This window comes from Garra rufa, chromosome 4, assembly GCF_049309525.1.
Source record: "Garra rufa chromosome 4, GarRuf1.0, whole genome shotgun sequence".
In the NCBI taxonomy this organism is placed as follows: domain Eukaryota; kingdom Metazoa; phylum Chordata; class Actinopteri; order Cypriniformes; family Cyprinidae; genus Garra; species Garra rufa.
Genome location: NC_133364.1, coordinates 39085132 through 39108676, shown reverse-complemented (window position 1 = coordinate 39108676; position 23545 = coordinate 39085132). Strand labels below are relative to the sequence as shown.

Genomic DNA, 23545 nt, shown 5'->3' with positions numbered 1-23545 from the left:
TTGCATTAAAATCTGTGACATCGATAGCTTTCTGAATCTGTGGTTTATCCTTTATATTAAACCATAATCTTATCGTTTGAATGTGTGTTCTGTATGTGAATTTCTATTATTAAATTTAGTGTGTGCGAAGGACTTTTATTTTGGTGTGGCGACATGATGTCATAAGGCTGCGCCACACTCCTGCATCTCTGTGTTTCTGCTGAAGAAGGGTTTGTGTTTTTAATCCTTTAAAATGTTTAAATCAATACTTTACTTTGACCTGGAAGTTTAAGGTTAGTGCATAGTTTTGAAAAAGTGACTTGTTTCATGAATTGTGTGTTAGCAATCAAGAAAAACTGTAATAACCAGATTTAAAAAGTTTGAAAAAAAAAAACAATGCTGGCTTGTCTTGAAGCCAACTTGTTTAAAAAAAAAAAAAACATAAATGGTTTGGTCAGGTAGGTCAAAATAGATGATCCACCCGTGTGTGTAATGACTGCTTCTACAAATCAATGCATGGTAAATGTAAATCATAAAGGCCTATATATGAAATCTATGTTTTTTTATTAATTCCAGGTCATTTAAGTCCATTAGCTCTCACTCTGACTAACTCCCTTACTAGTGCGCTTACTACTGAACTAGGGATCTGATTGAGATGCACACAGAGATTTAGTTTGCATTTATTTTTCTGTCTGTTAATTATTCTCCTCTTAATCACACAGAAAAATCTGGTGAAGCGACTGAGGTCCATGTGACACACTGTTATAAAGATGACGTTTATTAAAGAGGAGAGTGAAGACGTGAAGATTGAGGATGCTTTCAGAGTCAAACATGAAGATACTGAGGAACAAACAAAGATGCCGTTCACTAAAAGGGAAAGTGAAGATGGGAAGTTTGAAGAAGCTTTCAGAGTCAAACATGAAGATACTGAGGAACAACTAACAGAGATGTTGTTTATTAAAGAGGAGAGTGAAGACGTGAAGATTGAAAGGTCATTCAAAGTCAAACATGAAGATACTGAGGAACAAACAGGTTGGTTTCATTCTCAAAGTCTTTCTTCTGCCATTCTGCATCATGCATCTCTTTATCCCTATTATTTGCCACATTCGCGATCATGGGTAATTGCATGTGCTCCGGTTGTATTGCAAACAATCTTTAAGTACAAGCTTTTGGGCAAATCTGGCATTGAACGTGTGTAGATTGTAAAATCTCCAGCACAGAGAGCTATATTGGGATTATAACTTTCAGGAACCAAGTTAACCATCAGTTTTAACCATTGTTTCCTAAGTTGTTTACCAGCCGTTCATTGTAGACCTTAAAAAGCGAATTCTGTAAAATAAAATATGTCTCTTTGCATTGACGTTTGAGTGTTGTAACTACAGATTGTGGAAAATGAAAGTTGATTTCATTCTCAAAGCATTCTGCATCATTAATCTCTTTATTTACTACACGACATGTGGCAAAATGAATGACATCACAAATTAAATAATAACAAAACAATTACTTTGCGTATTAGTGAACCCAATATATCTCTTCTTAATTAAAAACTATTAAAAGCATTAATTTCTATCACGTAGTTATGCAGAAGTATACGTTTGTACTTTTGCCCACTCACAAAGAAATAATCAGTCTGTAATTTTAATGGTAAGTTTATTTGAACAGTGAGAGATAGAATAACAACAAAAATCTAGAAAAACACATTTCTAAAACATTATAAATGTGTATGCATTTTATTGAGTGAAATAAGTATTTGACCCCTCCGCAAAACATGACTTAGTACTTGGTGTCAAAACCTTTGTTGTCAATCACAGAGCTCAGACGTTTCCACCAGTGGCCAGCAGGTTTGCACACATCTCAGGAGGGATTTTGTCCCACTCCTGTTTGCAGATCTTGTGACATTTGGCAACTAGATCCTTCAGCTCCCTCCACAGATTTTCTATGTGATTAAGGTCTGGAGACTGGCTAGACGACTCCAGGACCTTCATGTGCTTCTTCTTGAGCCTCTGCTTTGTTGCCTTGACCGTGTGTTTTGGGTCATTGACATGCTGGAATACTCATCCACAACCCATTTTCAATGGTTCTCACCCAAGATTTGACAGTTCATGTCCCCATCCATCGTCCCTTTGATGCAGTGCAGTTGTCCTGTCCCCTTAGCAGAAAAACAGCCCCAAAGCATAATGTTTCCAGCTCCATGTTTGATGGTGGGGATGGTGTTCTTAGGGTCATAGGCAGCATTCCTCCTCCTCCAAACACGGCGAGTTGAGTTGATGCCAAAGAGCTGGATTTTGGTTTCATCTGACCACAACACTTTCACCCAGTTCTCCTCTGAATCATTCAGATGTTCATTGACAACCTTCAGACGGCTGTACATGTGCTTTCTTGAGCGGGGGGACCTCAAGACCTTCAGTCCGTAGAGTGTTACCAATTGTTTTCTTGGTGACTATGGTCCCAGCTGCCTAGAGATCATTGACAAGATCCTCCCGTGTAGTTTTGTGGTTTTTCCATTTGTGAATAATAGCACCAGCTGTTGTCACCTTCTCTCCAAGCTGCTTGGTGATGGTCTTGTAACCCATTCCAGCCTTGTGTAGGTCTACAATCTTGTCCCTGACATCCTTGGACATTTCTTTGCTCTTGGCCATGGTGGAGAGTTTGGAATCTGAGCTAAACTCAGGATAGTGACCCTCCAGGACTAAAGTTGCCCATCCTTGCTTCAAGACCTGGGCCTGTATTCTCCTAAATGGCAGTAAAAGATTTTAGATAAGAGCTTTCTCTTAAAACCTATTCACAAAGCTGCTGAGACAAACTTTTACTAAGGAATAGAGAGAAGTCTTAAGCTGAGTGTAAAGGCGGGGTTGACCTCATTGCTATGGATGATGTCAGCATGCTTATTAACTATGCACACTGTGATTGGCTGATAGAGGAGGGGTGTCTGTCAGAGATTTATTCATAGGAAAAGTGTACAGTGCAATGTTATGTTGTCATATTCAAACAAAGATTTAACAATAAAAATGTTGCCACAAGATTTTAAAATGCAGGCTAAGTGTCACTAATTAAACAACTAAATGTTCAGACATGCTCAGTATCATCAGATTATCAGTATCAAACGTCCGAAAGAAATCGTTCTTACTTCAGTGTACTGAGTAAATAACTTTTTAAATAAAAAATTGTGCTGACTTGGTGCCGTTAAACTGGTGTTCACTAGTTTTTGTTTCTTTTCACCCTAGACCTGATGGCACTGAAAAAAGAAAGTCAAGAACTGAATGAAATGGAAGAGAAAAAGCAGTATGACAAACCTCATGATTTCATGACTGGGGAGAAATCTTTTACTTACTCGCCGTCTCCAAAAACAGAAACTAGAAACCTTAAAGTCCAGATGAGAGTTCACACGGGAGAGAAGCCTTACACTTGCAAACTGTGTGGTAAGAGTTTCTCACAAAAAGTAAATCTTAACATTCACATGAGGATCCATGCTGGAAAGAAGACTTTCAAATGCTCTCAATGTGGAAAAAGTTTTAAACAGAAAGGACACCTAAATGCCCACGTGCCAATTCACACTGGAGAGAAACCTTACACCTGCAGACTGTGTGGGAAAAGCTACACAAGAAATGAAAATCTTAAATTCCACATGAGTGTTCACACTGGAGAGAAGCCTTACACCTGCAAACTGTGTGGAAAGAGCTACAAAAGAAAAGAACATCTTAGAATTCACGCAGAAATTCACACCGGAGAGAAAGCATTCACATGCCCTCAGTGTGGAAAAAGTTTTAAACAGAAAAAGTACCTCAATGGCCACATGACAATTCACACTGGAGAGAAGCGGTTTGTTTGCGATCAGTGTGAAAAGTGTTTCAGGTGTAAAGGTCACCTTAATCTTCACATGAAGAGTCACTCAGGAGACAACTGTTTTATGTGTCACCAATGTGGAAAGAATTTCTCACACAGAGGAAACTTTGAGAATCACATGCGAGTTCACAATGGAGAGAAACCCTTCTCCTGCCCTCAGTGTGGAAAGAGTTTCACAAATAAAGGAAACCTTAAGATTCACATTAGAGTTCACACTGGAGAAAAGCCTTACAAGTGTATTCAGTGTGACACCAGTTTCATGTATCACACAGATCTGAAACGCCACTTGCAAACTCATTCTGGAAAGAAATATCAAAATGAGGAAATTTCACACTGAGGAAAATGACAATTTCAAGAAGCATCTGAGCATTCCCTGACGAAAGACAATTCAGTTGTGATCAGTATGAATAAAACATCTCATTAACAAAAATGTATAAAAAACATGCAAATGTAAGAACCTGATAATACTTAAATTTACCCTGATCTTCAAATGCTTCAAACCATCTTATTGCATGTTTTTTTGCTTCTGGAGCGGCAGTGAGCATTTAAACCTTCTGTAATAGTTGCATATGAGTCAAGTCAAGTTGTATTACGAATCAAGTAAATGTAACATTTTATAAATTCAACTATTTTCTCTTGTGGACTGTTAAACGTCTTTTATTTGAAATATCTTATTCAGGTCAGTACTAAACAAGAAATAACATGCATTTTGTATGATCCTTAATTTTGGTAAAATAAATAACACTTGGTAGATTTTGCAAGGTCTATGTAAACTGTAGCCTTTGACAGAAATATGCAATTTTTTCAGATTTTTGTTCAAAATCTTTCTTTTTTATGAAACTCACCCACATTCAAGTGACAGTTTTAAAGAAATGTGTAACGCTACAAATAAATGTTTATTGTTGTTTAAAAGCAGAGGTTGAGTTCTTTCATTTGATATGCTGTGTGTTCGGATATTGAGACAACAGAACGTTCTGGGGACCATGAAACTTTTGTGAAAAGCACAGTTAGAGGCTAAAGTGTAAAATACCTAAAAATGGAACATGGTAGTATATTTTAAGTTCACTTAAAGAAACGTTCAGCATTTACATAATAGTCTGTACACAGTTTACCCAACATAAAATTAGAAATTAGACAATGCATAATAAGGCAGTTGGTATAAAAGAGCTATGAATTCAACCTGAAACTCCAGCATTGAATGTAACTCAAGTCTAGACGCAAATGAAGGATTACTGGCAAAATTGCAATTCTGATAATGGCTGAAGTCCCAAAGGAAAAAACATGAAGAACACAAGAAAAATACTTTAGAGGTGTTATTATCTGTGTTTCCATCCAAAGTTACAGATTACTTACAGAAGTTACAGAAACCTTTGCGCACAATTTAAATATCTCACAAAACATTTGTGAATGAAGCACCATTTTACATCTAGTGAGTTGAAGAGGACAAAATTGCTTGTGCCAAATTAGTTATTTTATGCATTTCACGAGTTCGCTCTTACATATAATGAACGGCGTAAAAGTTAAGCGTGTTTAGGCGTGCTGTCCGGGAGAGGGGTCCGAGCTCGGCATTTGGCCCGAACCCAAAAGCGCTCCCTCTTAGCTGGAGGTGAAGAGAAAACGGAGGGATGCTGAAAATCAGAGATAGTGAAGGTAGGACTGGGTTAGGGTTCAGGAGACAGGTAGAGAGTGGAATCTGATGGAGAAACTGGGAACAGAAGGAGAGAGAGAGAATGGATCAGGAACACTAGGAGAACTCTGGGTTAATAAGTACAATATAAAAACACTTAAATCACATGGTGTTACACACTCTTGTACAGTAGGTGGCGCTATGCACCTAAACGCTGTTTGCAATCCGCCATTAACAGAGAGAAGAGAAGAGAGAGTGCTATCTGGGATCTGTGTTGCCAGATTGGCCGGGTTGCCGCCCAATAGTGCTTCTTTTGATCGGCTTGGACTGGAGAATAAGGCTTTTGGCGGGTAGACAAAAATTAAAATGCTTTTAAAAAATTAAAAGCCACCCAATCAGCTGCTTTTATCTTTATTTGAGTTATTTTAATATGTTAGAGCTCATAGCATCACAGTAAAATAATGTGTAGTGCAGTGTTTATGAACAGTATTTCATGCTGTAGTTCTGTCTGAAGATGAAGCACAAGACAAAGGTAAGCACATTATTGCTGTTCATTGTTATTATTAATATTTTATTATAGCTGCCCAATTATCATACAGTAGCTATTGATCAATGATTAACACATTTTTGTCGTGGGGTGTGTGCATGAACAAAAGTAAATGCCAGCTAAATTACATTGCTTTCTGGTCATTTTATTGTGCTTATTTTGACTGTGGACATTGAAAATGATGCATGTGTTTTTCCCAGGGTTAAAGTCATTAGTTAATTTCTTGATTGCCACTTTAAAAATATTTCTGGACTTTTTAAGCGTATTCTCCCTTCAATGCATTTGCCCTGTTTGAGCCATACTCCTGTGAAATTGATTCATCTTTATTTTATTTTGTCATCATTCGTTTTTAAAGAGATAAAAATGGTCCTTATCAACCTTTATTGACATGGCAATATTATTTTGGGCTGGTTTTGGTGAGTTTTTCGGCTGGAAATTATCAGCCCGATCTGGCAACACTGTCTGGGATGCTGAACATTTTCCCGCAATCTGGCAACCCACAATGAGCCGCTATAGTCATCGGTGAAAGTGAAAGCAAAAAGACAGTTAATCTCGCCATTTTAGGCAGACAAAACTGATGATTTACAATACAGCATATCTCTACATCTTTAATAGGATCGTTGATAATCGCTACAAAAATTATTTGTGAGCAGCTATCTGATGTGAATGAATCGGTATGTAGGACTATAATATGTGTGTTTCGTTCTGACTGCGGCTCTTCAAAACAATATATAGCATTTGTGTGTTAGTATGTGACTCAGTTCCTACTCTACTTCTCTAACTCTTATTCAGCTAAAATATGAACTTTATTATTCTAAATGTAAGAACGCGCGAGGCTTCAGGTGTCATTTTTATCCCGGTATTCAGCTTTACGAAAACAGTATGCTATATTCTCTGTTGAAAAAACGAGCAAATGTTGTTGTTTTTCCAGCTTGATATCACATATTTTAATCTATTAAATTAAATTCATTATTATAAGCATAAACACTGGTTTGTAGCACACAGTTGTTTCCGTTTACTGTCATTATTGTAGTTATTTAACTAAAGGCTGATGTTTCACAATTCTCACACATTGACACAAAATAGCTTACTTCCGTAATAAAGCGGCTAAAGGCTGTTTGCTTAGTTTAGTTCGTCTGATTGTTTGTTTCTTTTATCTAGAGTCAGTGGAGACCAAACTGATCAGATTCATCATGGAGGAAACTCAAACATCTGGAGATGAAGATTTTTTACCAGAATGCAGGTAGGCTACTTTGAGTAAAAACATTAACTGTATAATATTTATTGAAAACAATAACACCCGGGGGATGCCAGGTGTATGAAAAAAAAAAAAAGAATATTCGAATCTCAATATTTAAAATCGAATGCCAACCCACTGAACGAATATTAGAATAATGGAATATTCTGGTCCTGCCCTAAAAATATGATTACAGCATGAGATTTTATTTTATCATGTGTTTTTTTGCATTTCAGTTCACAATTTTTGTATAAACACAGTGTGTAAAAGATCATAAAGGGCAATTTAAAAAAGATAAATGTGTAGTTTAGTTACTACAGGAATTTAAAGGTTGAACTTTAATGCCTCTATGTTTCAGTTCAATTCATCAGAAGAGATCAGAGTCTAGCTGTGTGTCTGTGAAGAGTGATGCATCTATGGATCCTCCTTGGAAGTTTAACAGTGGAGATACACAGCCTTTTCTCAGGTATATCATTTGTATAAAAATATGTAGGGCTGGTCCGAATACAATTTTTTGAGCTTCGAAGCTTCGGTAGTAATCAACACTGATTTTTCAAAGCTTTGGAGGGCGGGGGCTGAACATATTTTTCTCTCTATTAAAGGCAGGAATATCTGTATGTCTATCTGTTTGCATTTTTATTATGTCGAGAACAGTTTAAAAATCGACTTCACGCGTGGCGGACCTGTTGCTGTGGCCAAAAGGAGTGCATTGTTGCATTTTTGTGCAATATGGACACACGACACATTCAGAATTAATAAACTTTTAATAGATCATTGCGAGTTGGAAGCGGCGCACCTCATGCAGGCAGAGATTATATGTTTCCAGAACGGCACTGCGCTAGTGATACAAAACACACAGTGTAACGCTCTAAACCGGATAAATGTTTAAGTTAGTAAAATGAAAGAGATGGAAAACGGCAAAGTTGGTGATCCACACATTTAATGGCTGGTACACGACAATCAGTGATGCGCGGGTTGATCCAAAATGAGCGGTTACCCGCGGTTACGAGTCATCTTCATTTTTAATGATATTCGGGTCGCGGTCGGTCGGGTCGTTTGAAATAAAGATGCCAATTAAACCTTTGTAATTTATATAGTACTAGACACAATTTTCTATGAAATACATAGACCTACACTTTATTGGCTGAATAACATTTACCTTTTGAATGTTGAGCGTTATTAACTGTTGAATAAATGCTGACGCGGGACAAAATGCTTGATTTCCAACACGTTGAACTGAGCAATACCATTGTACCATTTTAATAGGCTACTTTTAAACGCATATAGCTCAGTAATGTCAGTTTTATGTATTTTCTGAGAGGGGGTCGGATTTTTGTTGAGAAAGTCGGAGGAGAGACACACACTTCCATTAGACTGGATAAACACATGTGAAAATGGTATTCCTAATAAATGTCTCGAATATTTTGATTATGTCCAATGCTTCTCTTTCTTTTTGGAATTATTAGACACATTTACTATGTCTTTTCAAATGCCTAGGTATGTTTAATTTCCTTAATTATACAATTTCTATCACTAAGCCTATTTTTAAAAGTTTAGTCAAACAATAATATAAATTATCTCATCTATATGCTTGTTTAAAACCAGGGATTAAAAACGAATTCCAAGTAAAAACTGTATTTTTTCTTTACATTTCCAGAGAGCGAAACGAATGAAATTAAGCATTACTTAATAAATTCAAAGCATTATAATTTCCTTATTCATTTGATACAACTATTATATATATATATATATATATATATATATATATATATATATATATATATAAATATATATATATAAAATAATATTTTTTTGTCATATTCGTGATTCCTGAATTTATGTATAAAAACCTCGTTTTGAAGTGCATTCGTTATGTTTGTATAAGAAAATTCGTTAACCTAGCCTATTAAGTTGATTTAATATTCTTGATAATTTTTAGAAGAAGTCAAAAGTTAAGAAAAAAGGAATTAGCTTGTAGTATATATATATATATATATATATATATATATATATATGGCTATAGGCTAATATTTTTCTTAACTTTTATTACACTGTAGATCGAAATAAAATAATTCTTGATTTAGAGAGAATCACTGACATAATTTAGAGTACTTCGAAAATGAAACTATTTAAATCTGTATAAAGGAAAGACAAAATAAATCACAACAAGAACAATCTGTTTTTATTTTGACAAAATTACCGAATTAAGGCCGAATGATGTTTGACAGTGAACGCATCTCCACCGCCGCATATAATCGCTGGTGTCAGTCGCAAATATTAACCATGCGGGTCAGGAAGCGGGTCGGGTACAATATATACGGTCTGAGTTTTTTTGCGGTCCGAGTTGCGGCGGGTTAGTTGAAAATGTCGTCAGGTTCGGGTTGTTTATATATTGACCCGCGCATCACTGACGACAATGCCCCCCCTCTCATACATGAGATAAAACTCTTTTTTGGCATTACAAACAAAAATAAAGACAACTTATAGCAAGAAGGCAGAGACTTATCATCCATATGGTTCTCGTTAAACAGTCACGTAGTCCTTCTACGTCATCCCCATATAGCGTGCGTTATATATTAAGTGATCAGTCTCTTAAAGGGCACCTCACACCATAATGTAATGTATGCAAAACGGCTTTGGCCGTTACAGATTCCTCACCGGCAAGAAAAGGCTGTCCCCAGCAGTACAGAATAAGGACAACATTCCAATTCAGTTTCATACATGAAATCTGGGAAATCAATCAAACCATACCACGTTCTACAAACAGTAAGCAACAACTGGTATACATGTCAGTACAAGTTACACAATTACACAATATGCTCTTAAAAAGACACATCACTTAGAAAACAAAAGATTGTGTAACCAAAGCATGTGTGCTTTACAATTTTCTCTTTTTTTCTTCTTTTTAACATATATAATAACACAAGAATCATAACATGTTCCTAGATTATTATTTCAATTCAAGGAAAGGACAAATTTCTAGTTCGTAAGGACTAACATTGAAACACAATAAATTTAAACCATCAACCCCATTACTACTTAAGATCCAATCTTTCAGTATGATACTCGTTAGTCCTTTTCTTGTCTGACCAACCTGAAGTAATCCTAGGAGCCAGTCTAGGTCTGAGGTTGTAGCGATGACCTTGCAGATCAACGTCAAAGTCAGAAAGTTGTGAATTTCGTGTAGATGTGTTAACATTAACGTCAGAACTGTAAGTACAAGTCCTGTCATGCCTGGTCACAATCAACAACAGCCTCAGTAGGCAGAGAAAAGCATCTTTCTTGAGGTTGGTCCTCATTCATCTGTGTGTCCAGAAGACTGTCCTCCAACCCGTCATCTGGTATTTCAGACGCATCCTAAGGTCCACTTGATGTATTGCTGCTGTGTTCATTCCAAGTGTGGAAAGGTTGCATATTCACCACATGATAGACACCAGCATCCTGTCCTGTGTCCAATTTTGCAAGCCTGTAGTTCAAATCAGACAAAACTTGGGTGACACAATATGGGCCGGAGTAAAGGGGCGCCAGTTTTGCTGTGAAATTGGCCAGTCCATCCGATTTAGGATGGGTTTTCACTCTGACAAGGTCACCAATGGCATAAACAACAGAGCGACGTCTTTTGTCATAGTGATGCTCAATTGTGACTGGTTTCTAAGGCTGCCCTTGCATGGTCATGTGCCGCCTGCAATGACAATCTTAAGCTCTCGGGATAAGGAATTTCAGTTTCCTCCATTCCATCCCAGACAGGCTGAGTCATCAGGTCCAATGAAGTGTCCAACTCCCTTCCATACAACATCATGGATGGGGTTTGACCCATGCTCTCATGAGGTGCTGTACGTAGTGCAAAGCAAATTTGTGGATATTTCGATCCCAGGTGGTGTGTTTATCATCCAAGTATGCTTGAATTGCTGTCTTGAGAGTCCGGTTAACCCTCTCGGTGGCATTCGTCAGTGGGTGATATGCCATTGTAAGGCGATGTTCTGTTCCCAGAAGAGTGAGAAGTCGTTCGAATAGGTCACTCACGAAAGGGGACCCTCTGTCCGAAATGAGATAAGTAGGGGCTCCGTGACGGGAAAACACTTCACTTAGCAGTTTGCTTGCTGCAACTTGAGCAGTTGCTTCTCTCACTGCCACGATCTCGACCCACTTCGAAAAATAATCGACAAAAACCAAGATGTAAGCATTGCCAGAGGGAGTATGTGGCAAAGGTCCAACGAAATCCACACCTATGTACTCCCATGGTTTCTGGGGCCGAATTGGGATCATTAAACCAGCAGGTTTTCTCTGACTTCGTTTTGTTAGTTGGCACACTGTGCAAGAGTTTACATATTTCTTCACCTCAGATGCCATTTTAGGCCAGAAAAATCTGAGTTTCAGTCGTGCCAAGGTCTTGGTTATCCCTAGGTAACCTGCAGTTGGGTGATCGTGGTAATACCTCAGCAAGGTACCTCTGAGTGATGCAGGAGCATACAGCTTGAAACATTTCAAAGGGTGGATGCCACAGGCAGGTTTGGGATCATTAAAGTACAACAGGCCATCTTGAATGGAGTACTGAGAGCAATCCTCCTCATCGGAATCCTGTTGGAGTGCCGCTTCCATTTTATTGAGAAGATCCCCTGTGACTGGATCGTCAAGTTGTAGTTGTCTGACATGAGATCGATCCGTAATAGTTACAGAAGATAGTGTACGTAAATCGAGACCACCGATCACAGCGTAGTCAGGAAGGAGGTCTATTGGTGGGACATCATCTGTTATAGGATTCCTTGACAGTGCATCAGGCACTTTATTTCGAGATCTAGGCTTGTGCACAATATTGAAATTAAATTCCTGAAGACGGAGAGACCAGCAAGCAAGACGGCCAGTGGGGCTGGGACGGGACATCAACCACTTGAGCCCACTGTGGTCAGTGAATATTGTGACATGGAGACCCTCAATATAAGGCCTAAAGTGCTCAAGGGCCCAAATGACGGCCAAGCACTCTTTCTCGGGTGTGGAATAAGGTTTCTCAGATGTACAGATCTGGCCATTAAAAATGCGTCTATTTTCACGCGGCAGCCTGCAATTCGGCACGCGTGGGCACGCGTCCTACCGCAGCGGTTTTTTTTTATTTTTTTACAACGTTGTTGCACTTCATATAATATCCACCAGGTGGCGCAAGGAACAACATTCTGTAGTCAAACACCATGGCCAGCTCTACGGGGCGTTGGTCACAAATACCAGTACAATAGTTCAATGATTCCTCTTTCCTGAAATTATGGTTCAAACCAATAGCAAAAAGATAGCCTATTCATAAGCAGGTGCAGTTGTATTGTTATTTTGTTTTCTTTCTTTGTTTTCCTGACGAACATTTATTAGACTGCATCGGAAATAGAAATGTTATTTTCAGTTTTCAGACAACTGACGTAAACCGCTAAATTCGTTTTCAGGGATTAATTATACACAAGCAAGAAGCAGCATAAACATCAGAACCTCACGCGCAGAGCTTATGCACAGAGAAAAACCCAATAAACCTATATATAATAATAAATAAAATATAACATATAAGAAATATATGTTTTTCTTTTCTGAATGAATAATAATTTAACAAATGAATAAGTAGCAAGCCTGTATGCAGAATTTTAGGCAATTTCTGTGATGCGCCTTTAAACCAGCATCTTGTTTCCATTATTATTATTTTTTACAAATAGCCTACACATCTGTTTTTTTTTTATTGTGATTGTACACAAATAACAGAAATATGTAAAATAGCATAGTTTTGAGCAATGCCGTACTTGTCATATGTAGCCCTATGTTTCGTGTCTTTTGCCTTGTGTTTGCACTGTTTGTCATTTGGTTTCTCCCTCTGTCTTCCCCCGTCTGTTTGTAATTATTTGGTTTAGTCCTGTGATTAGTCCTTGTTTGCTCGTTATCCGTATCACCTGTGTTCTCCTGATTAGTTTGCCTTTATAAGTCTGTCTTTTGAGTTTGATCTTTGTCGGTCATTAATGTAGTATACGTGTGGGAATGTTCTTGTTTGGTCTTCCTGAAGATTCTTATTAAAAGGATTATTATTATTTGAACTTCGTCTCCTGTCTCGTCAAACCAGCACGGCTCGCTATAACAGAATGACCGACCCAAACTGCAGTGCTGAGGAACGCCTATGGAGCTTGAGGCAGAGCGGTCGGGAGTTGGAGCGGTATGTGGAGGATTTTCTTGAGCTTTATCATCGGGTGAGCTGGCCCGACGCCTCCATTGGTATTGTGTTTCTGTTGGGGTTGGACGAGGATACAATTCGTTGTGATCTCTCTGTCCATGATTTCCCGTTTGTCGAGTTAGTTAATATTATTCTCTATTTAAATGGCTCCAGTCTCGAAGTAGAGCAAATTGAGAATGACGGCCCGATCCGAAGTCCAACCCCCTCAGAAACACAATACCGTGCACCGGCTCACCCAACGCCAAGTGCCTCTACATACCGGTCCAACAGTTCAGACCGCCTGCCTCGCCCTAAACATCTGGCAATCCTCCAGAGCTCCTTAGGCTTCCTCAGCCTAACACCGCTGACCACCGCACCTGATCTCCCAAGCGAAGAGACCGCTAACCCGGATCCCTCAGTCCGGATGGCCAGCGCTCCAGATTTCCCGGCCAAGATGGTCGATGAGGATTTGATAGACTGGTTTGGAGAAGTAATTCCCTACCCTCCTGAGTTCCCGCTGGTTCCGCCCAGCCGTCCTGAGTTCCCGCTGGTTCCGCCCAGCCGTCCTGAATCTCCGCCAGTCTCATCCAGTCGTCCAGAATTCCCGCTGGTTCCGCCCAGCCTTCCTGATCCTCCGCTGATCCTGTCCCGCCTTCCAGAGCGCTCTCCAGTGTCCGCGCCTCCAGAGCGCCCTCCAGTGTCCGCGCCTCCAGAGCGCCCTCCTGTGTCCGCGCCTCCAGAGCGCCCTCCAGTGTCCGCGCCTCAAGAGCGCCGTCCAGAGCCCGCGCCTCAAGAGCGCCGTCCAGAGCCCGCTCCTCAAGAGCGCCGTCCAGAGCCCGCTCCTCAAGAGCGCCGTCCAGAGCCCGCTCCTCAAGAGCGCCGTCCAGAGCCCGCTCCTCAAGAGCGCCGTCCAGAGCCCGCTCCTCAAGAGCGCCGTCCAGAGCCCGCTCCTCAAGAGCGCCGTCCAGAGCCCGCTCCTCAAGAGCGCCGTCCAGAGCCCGCTCCTCAAGAGCGCCGTCCAGAGCCCGCTCCTCAAGAGCGCCGTCCAGAGCCCGCTCCTCCAGAGCACCGTCCAGAGCCTTCGCTGGTCCCGTCCAGCCGTCCAGAGCCTTCGCTGGTCCCGTCCAGCCGTCCAGAGCCTTCGCTGGTCCCGTCCAGCCGTCCAGAGCCTTCGCTGGTCCCGTCCAGCCGTCCAGAGCCTTCGCTGGTCCCGTCCAGCCGTCCAGAGTCTCAGCTGCTCTCGTCCTGCCGTCCAGAGTCTCAGCTGCTCTCGTCCTGCCGTCCCCCCTACGAATTGCTGAATCTCCCCAAGAAAATTTTGGGGGGGGGCTACATACCCCTAGTCCACGTGACCTGGCCAAGGACTAAGGCCAGGGCCACGGGGGCTGCCCAGTCATGGCAGTATGAACTGTCTGTCCGGCCATGGCCCCCTGACCCGCCATGGCTCCTTGAACTGTCTGTCCGGCCATGGTCCCCTGACCCGCCATGGCTCCTTGAACTGTCTGTCCGGCCATGGCCCCCTGACCCGCCATGGCGCCTTGAACTGTCTGTTCGGCCATGGCCCCCTGACCCGCCATGGCTCCTTGAACTGTCTGTCCAGCCATGGTCCCCTGACCCGCCATGGCTCCTTGAACTGCCTGTCCGGCCGTGGCCGCCTGAACCGCCATGGCTTCCTGTTCCGCCCTGGAGGCCTCCCCAACCCAGGAAGGTCCTGCCCCGTAGCGGCCTCCAGGGCGCCCGCCCTCCCTCCCTGGTGTTTCCGTCACGGCGCGGGACGCGCCTACCGGGAGGGGGAGGTAGTGTCATATGTAGCCCTATGTTTCGTGTCTTTTGCCTTGTGTTTGCACTGTTTGTCATTTGGTTTCTCCCTCTGTCTTCCCCCGTCTGTTTGTAATTATTTGGTTTAGTCCTGTGATTAGTCCTTGTTTGCTCGTTATCCGTATCACCTGTGTTCTCCTGATTAGTTTGCCTTTATAAGTCTGTCTTTTGAGTTTGATCTTTGTCGGTCATTAATGTAGTATACGTGTGGGAATGTTCTTGTTTGGTCTTCCTGAAGATTCTTATTAAAAGGATTATTATTATTTGAACTTCGTCTCCTGTCTCGTCAAACCAGCACGGCTCGCTATAACAGTACTCTTGAACGAGTATTGTAAGCTGTATCCACTTTATTAAGGGGAAAAAAATCAAAGTGATCCTGACGGCGCCGCAGTCAGTTAAATAACTCGACAACTTTCACCTTCACAATAAAATACATTATATATTTCAGCGTTTTAACGCAACATCAAATTAAGATATGCATGTTTAAGAGGTAGTTCGTCTTTTTCTTTTTCTAAGATACACAATTTTAGATACACTGACAATTAATTTGAGTAGAGACAAATAGAAATGGGAAGGATAAATATAAACTACAGTATTTTTGCGATTTTGGTGCTTAGAAATGTATTCTAAGCGGGCAGCGGGCGAATAATATAGTTAATATAGCGCGGAGCGGGTGGATGCGGAATAAAACCTCGTGGAATCGGGACTGGAAAAGCACTTTGTTATATCCTATAGACTATACTTCATCATCAAGCATGGGCGTCGGAAGCAAAATAAATGTAAAAATGTAAAAACAGAAAAAAATACTTTAGTATATGCCATTTTCTGTAGTCTGGTGCCTTTTATTTAATGTTTTTACACAATGCAAATAGGCCATATTTACAAACATTACAAAAGGCTATTGTGCAACATTTTCAGTGGCGCAAGTAATAATACGAGTAACATATCGTTTTTGACGCGGGAGACCCGAGTTCGCGTCCGCCTTCTGGTGAAATCATTTTCGAAATCGTCTCCCTTTTCACTTATATCATATCGGAAAGGCATTTGTTTATTTGTAAATTAATGAAATAATTGAAAAGTTGAAATAAAGTATCAACTAGGGTTAGTTCACCTAACTTAAGTGTATCTGAGCACTATACTGTACTTTTAGGAGTGTTAATAATTAATTTTAGTATTATTATTATTATTATTATTATTATTATTATTATTGTCTTTAGATTTGTTCTTACATTTTTGATGCTGTACATTAAGATGGCGCACTGCCCATGCAGTTTTTTTTTTTTTTTTTTTCTTAAAAACTAATTGAAGTGAAAGGGAAGAAACCCATGTAGATTTGGCCTAATGTCCATGTAAGTACTATAGCCTAGTATTATATCCTAATATAGAAAATAATTTAGACAAATAAACAGAAGGCTCACTTTTCAAAACAATAAAGCTTATATGACTGACAACTAATACAGTTGTTAAGTATCAAAAGTGCTCCAGTGAGTTATGCAATTTTTCCCCACCTTTTTTCTTTTTCTTTTTTTTAAAGTGGAAAAGTAGTTCTTCTATTTCGAAGAAGTTCGTTAAGCCTGGAACTAGGCTTAAGTCTGTTCTGGGAAACCAAAGGGAAGTGTTTTTTTTTTTTCTTTTTTTTTCAGTTTTCTGAAAAGTAGCCGTTAATGAGGCATCAGCATTAAGCGGCATGCAGTATAAAGAGCGAAATGTTTATGAATGGCAGAGTGGGGGTGGGGTGGGGTGTTGAATGCTGTCTGTTGCCTTGTTGTAATCAACATTTGGAGACTATTTTGGGGGTGCTGGGGGCGGATTCCGACTGCATTCAGTTGCATTTCGAATTCAGCATTCAAATGCATGCCAGGGAGAAGGGGAAAGCTTTCCTCACTCGCTCCACTTTTTTCAAAACATTAGTGTCCACGGCCCTGACACCAGTGATGCGCGGGTCAGTGGATAAACAACCTGAACCCGACCGACGTTTTCAACTAAACCGCCCGCAACTCGGACCGCCGAATAAAAAAATAAAATATTGTACCCGACCCGCCTCCTGACCCGCATGTTTAATATTAGAGTGATTATGCTGTGGAGATGCGGTCTGAAATATCCTGACATCTGAAATCCATTGGTGTACAAGCTACTTTAAAATAAAATAATGTGTCCTGTTGTAAAGTCGTTGCCGTATTGTTGTGTACGAAGTTCAGATGTTATTATTTTAAGAAATGTATATTTATATGTTTTAGGATTCTCCTTATTTTTGTTTTAGACATCCATCAATTACAGTGAATAAAAAAATGCCGCGCTGGTGGAAACAAGACTTTCGCTTCTACTTTTGAGACGTGTTCGGACGTTTTTCTAAAAAAAAAAAAAAACTAAAAAAAAAACTGTCATTTATGGTCATAAAAACAGAAGCTGAACATAATTCAAAACTGTAAAGTATTTGCTGAATAAAGAAAACATGAAGGATGTCACTTAATATTTGGCTTTTACGTGAACTTTAAAGCTTATCCCTCATTCCATTTGTTTTCTTTGTTTTGTAATTTTATATTATTTTCGTGAAATGTATTTTTGCTCAACATGCATGTCTCGTGACCACGAGTTTAATGAATAAACAAACCTGCGTGACATTAGTAACCCAGAATTATTTGAGATATTTTATTTTGAGTTAAGAAATTATTATATTAATTGTTATAGAAATTAATACAATATTAAATAATTATATAGGCGATGCTGTATATGCTAATGCTGTCTGTGCGCAATGTAGACAGCTTTCACAAGTGTTTACATGTATTACATGTAGGCCTACTTCAAATTAAATAGCCCTGCAAGAAACATTTCATGCATCCCCCAATCTTGTCCATTGACTGAACTTCTTTAATATTCGTAATATTTGTATTATTCGTTTATATTCGTTATTTTTTCCTTCATTTTGATCTCGTTACATAACATTCTGAATGTAAATGATACTGTAATGGTTCTATGACTGGGGTTTTTACTGGAATGCAGTTTAAAGGTTAAATTTAACATATATTGTATTTTATTTAGTCTAATTAATAGACAAATAATTGAAGAGTGAATCATTCACGTAGTTTCATTTGGAAATAATTTATCGTCACACAGTAAAATAGGCCTACCTTCTATTAACTAATAGTCTTTTTTTCGTATTTGTCTTAATATTATTATCATTATCATTAGTATTACTATTACTAATATTATTTTTATTAGCCTGTTATTTTTGTATATATTTTTATTTCCGTGCGTTTCCACCCCTTAATTTGGCTCTCTTTAACGTTCATGTAAATGATTCTGTAAATGCTTGACATATGATATGACTGATTTTTACTGGAATGTAGTTTAAAGGTTGAATTGAACATATTTTATTTTGTTTCGTCTAATTAATAGACTAGACTATATAAATACTAAACTGTTTTACTGAGAAATGAATCATCACGTAGTTTCATTTGTAAATGAAAACATGCTCATTTATCGTCACACACGGGGATAAATACAATCAAAAAGTCAAAACGTTATTGGCATAATTGTCAGGCGTTAAAAATAAATAGCCCTAACCAGCTATTGAAATAATAATAACCTATAATAATAATAAATAATAAGTGATTTAGAGCTATCTACTTTTTTTTTTATTGTGAATCGCTTAACCTAAATAACTTTCTGTATATGCTATTTGGCATATATTTAGCAAATATTGTGAACGACAATTATGCCAATAAAGTTTTGACTTTATGAATGTATTAATGCCCGTGTGTGACCATTAACGATTTACAAATGGAACGTGAATGATTCACTCGACAATGAAACACTTTAAAGGTTATAATTAGACTAAAAATGAATATATATATATATATATATATATATATATATATATATATATATTTAAAATCCCAGCCATATAGCATAATCAAAGCTTTAATGGCATGCCAGCATTTATCATTTAGATTCGGAATGTTAAGAGATCGAAATTAAGGGGGACATAATGAATATAAACGAATAATAAATTTATTACAGAAAAAAGAGGATCAATTAATGGATAACACTTTAGGATGCATAAAATGTTTCTTGCAGGGCTATTTAATTTGAAGTACTTATATGTAATATTTATTCTTGATAAACTTTTGAATGCTGTCTACATCGCGCACAGACATTCGCATATACAGCATTGCCTATTGTTAATATATAACTTAATATTGCATTAATTTCTATAACAATTAATATAATCATTTCTTAACTCAAAATAAAAAATATTAACAAACCTATCTCTGATTATCCTGGGTTATGGTTACGCAGGTTTGTTTATGCATTAAACATAAGGATGTCGTTACCTCGACAAAATAATCTTGTGGCCACGACATAATATGACATTCCCAGGAATTAATATCTCGTGGCAATGACAAAAAGTAATATGACGTTCCTACGAATTCATTTGTGTGGCCACGACAAACATAAGTGAACCGAAGGTGTCCCCTCCAGGTTACCGTACCCTTTAGTTTGCAGCAATGTTTTCAGCCTGCTCCAGTCCAGTGCGTTACATGACTGCCCCCTACTGATCATGTCTTTCCTATGTCATTGTATTTTCCGTGTTCCCTTGGAATACACTGGCGTCACGCGAGACCACTTTACTTCCCGCGCGCATTTTAAATGGCCAGATCTGTATGCAGGGCTCGACTAGCATACGCCACAGCAACTTCTCTGCCATGCATATCTTTCTGCATCAGCACAGCTCCTAGTCCTGCGTCACAGGCATCGGCATGAATAAAGAAAGGTAGAGCAAAGTCAGGAAAACTTAGTATAGGAGCTGATGTTATCCTTTGTTTCAGAAGGTCCATGGCGTCTTGGCAGGCACTGTCCCACACAAAAGGAGCATCATTCTTAGTGAGCGCGAACAGGGGTTCAGCATGGCGGGCATAGTCCTGTATAAACCGACGAAAATAGTCTGATAGGCCCAAAAACTGCCTCACTTGTTTCACATTGACAGGGGACAGAGACCTGCCAGTATCCCCGAGCAAGGTCAATCGTAGTCAAAAATTTCCCTATTGAAAGGAAGTCAAGGGACTCATCGACTCTTGGTAATGGATATGAGTCCTTCATGGTGAGCTGGTTCATTCCACGATAGTCCACACAAAATCGTGGTTCACCGCAAGGTTTCTGAACAATGACAACGGGGGCAGCCCAAGGACCTGTTGCTGGTTCAATAATGCCGTCGTTCAACATTTTTCCAATTTGATCCTCAATCAATTGCTTTTTGGCAGGGGAGGTTCGATAAAGGGGAAAGTGGACTGGCTTTGCAATCCCTGTGTCTATTGAGTGCTCAGTTAGCGATGTGCGACCCAGGCGACTATCGAAGAGTTCGGAAAAACTACCAAGGAGCTCTGATAGCTGTTCCTTCTCAGCATTATTTAGACATGCTCCTTCAATCTTTTCTTGAAGTGCGGAAGACGGGACTTCCATAACCAACAAACTACTTTCCGACTTATGCACTTCCTTGCCTTCCAGCTCCTCCATTACTAGAGGATCATTACCCATGACAACAGTTCTGGATGGGATGTGAATGGTGATGGAGGCACGCAACATGAAGTCCATCCCCAAGACCAAGGTTGAGGGTGGAACAAGCGTGGAACAATGGCAAACCAGTGATAAAAATGTTGTCCCATAAAGCCAAAAGCCAACCATGTCAGTCCTAAGGGTTGACATGCCCCACCATCTGCTAGTTGGATTGGGGGAGCAGACCAAGGTTTAACATTAACCTTTAGTTTGGCTTGATTCTGAACAATGTCCGCCTGCACTGCAGAAAGAGATGCACCAGTGTCAAGTGTAGCATCTAACACCAGGCCATGTAGGTTAACCTTAACTCTAAATGGAGTGTTCCAAAAAGAAGATGATGTGGGATCTTCCACATGGCAAAGGACAGGTTGTTCTGGGACAGCAGAAATAGTCGGTTGAGGCAAAATTACCTTCTGGAGGGAGGATTGCCTCTGCAAACCCCCTTTGGAGTTTCCCTTGTGCCTTACAAATGAATTCCCTTCCCCTGCATTGCTACTTTCAGGGTTGTTTGTATCCCCTGCATCAAGAGCAGGTTCCGACTGTACATTAGGGGACACATTTTGTTGTAAGCACACTCCGGAAAGTGAGTTGCAATCTGGACTTGTACGAGAAGTAAAGCCAGGGCGTGAGTACTTGTAACAGTAGGTTTCTTTGCCAAATTTAGCTTTACTCTGTATTAAAGGCAGTGAACATTTATTTGGTCCGAGGACCACATGGAGTTCATGAGCCCTCAGAAGAAGATACATGCCTGAAGAAACAGAAGTTCCATAGAGAGCAACTCTATACTTTTCAAGAGCATGTTTACAAAGAATGTCGGTTTGTTCTTGCTCTGGTGGAGGAGTTTTCCATTTCTTGAATTCACTTAGCATGTGAGCCACAAAAGTAGGAAGGGGCTCTTCAGGACTTTGTATACGGTCCAAGATACCTCTCATTATTTGTTCCTGGCTGTCGGAAGGAAAAAGACTTTCCTGAAGAAATCACAAAACTGGACCCACGTAACAACATGTGTGTCAAGGACAGAGAACCATTTCTTCGGTTCTTTAGCAAAAAAAATGTGGCATCTCAAGAAAAATTTGAGCATCGGTTAAATCAAGGGAGGTTCTATAAACATTGACCGATTGTAGCCAATCCTCAGAGCCAACATGTCCATCTCCCGCAAATGCAGGTGGTTCAAGCTTTGACTGGTGCAATACAGATGCAAGTGTTCTACTAGTGTTACTCACATCAGAAGAATTGTGTTGTGGTGAGAAAGGCACATTTCTGTGGGAAACATTAGTGGTCATACCTTGTAAAGGCACATGACCCGAAGGAATATGGTTCTGTGGCGTAGAGCTGGCCATTGGAGGTAGTTGTGAATGTGGCGCCGCAGGCGTGTCGACATCAGGACAGAAACGTCTTAATATACTCTGCTGTAGCTGGAGAGAATCGTTAAGGCACCGCTGCAGCACAGATACTTCTGCTTGTAGGAGTTCCACTTGAGTTTTCAGGCTCACTCGCTGTGGTAACTTTTGTCTCTGTCTGGGAGCAGAATCTGGCAAGGAGTAGGTCAAGTCAGTTTTACGGTCTGGGTAAAAAGCCATCACAGTAAATTTGCAGTCCCCAAAACAACAGTATAGCAGTTGTAGAATTCTAAATGTAACCAAGAAAAATATAAACCGCTAATAAAATGCACAGACTTTTAACACAACTTTTAACAAAATTCAATTTCACATCAACAATCCCTTAGAATTGGTAATGGTTGTAATACCTCACAAACCTTTATGTTCTTTCTTTTATAAAACATTATTTTCACCTCAGAAGACTTAAAGCAAGACAATATGTTGCTTTGAATGAAATAAATAAAAAAATAAAATGTTATTCGACCATGCAAATATGCCCACAATCAGAAATTTCTCTTTAGTCTAGCATTAGTAAACTCAGTTCACGATGAAGAAAAAGAAACTGTTCTCCAAAAGGTGTATTATCCTCTTAAGTGTTCACAACAGTTCCAATGCAGAAAGATGAAACAGGAACAATCTTTGCTGTTTGCTTGTTAAGTCAAGTTGTACGCACACACACAAAAATCGATCAGATCACTCCCTCAAAAACAAAATAATCCTTCGTTCTCAGAGGAACTATTTAAAAAAAAAATTTACCTTTAGCCTGTAATCAATATTAAAATGTCCAATGAAGCACAAAATGTAAAGGTTTCAAATTAATCCGCTGTCCTCGTCACATCAGAGAAATGTTGCATAATCCACTCACGAAGAAACACAGCTGTTCCCCGCGAACATGGCACCCAGTATTAGCAAGCTAATCTCACCAGATTCAACGATGCCAATTGAACACTTCCACAGCTCCCCAACTCACGAGCCGTTTAGGTTTAATCACCGAAGATTCGACATAGATGACGGATCCAGCTTCAGTTGTTCGGGTGCCAATTGTAACGCTCTAAACCGGATAACTGTTAAGTTCGTAAAATGAAAGAGATGGAAAACGGGAAAGTTGGTGATCCACACATTCAATGGCTGGTACACGACAATGCCCCCCCGCCCCTCTCATACATGAGATAAAACTCTTTCTTGGTATAACAAAAAAAATAAAGACAACTAATAGCAAGAAGGCAGAGACTTATCATCCATATGGTTCTCGTTAAACAGTCACGTTTTCCTTCTACGTCATCCCCATATAGCGTGCGTTATATATTAAGTGATCAGTCTCTTAAAGGGCACCTCACACCATAATGTAATGTATGCAAAATGGCTTTGGCCATTACAACAGGTCTGTTAA

General features: G+C 39.7%; 2 protein-coding genes across 2 annotated transcripts in view; both read left to right on the top strand.

Annotated features, from left to right (window-relative positions):
• The window catches only part of LOC141332939 (uncharacterized), a 145629-nt gene that overhangs the window by 91157 nt on the left and 30927 nt on the right, over positions 1 to 23545 (top strand). The window lies entirely within an intron of this gene.
• Positions 712 to 4443, top strand: LOC141334008 (uncharacterized). The gene is made up of 2 exons (XM_073839155.1): positions 712 to 1011; positions 3204 to 4443. The coding sequence occupies exons 1-2, from the start codon at positions 750 to 752 to the stop codon at positions 4157 to 4159; spliced, it is 1218 nt and encodes a 405-aa protein (XP_073695256.1). The 5' UTR covers positions 712 to 749; the 3' UTR covers positions 4160 to 4443.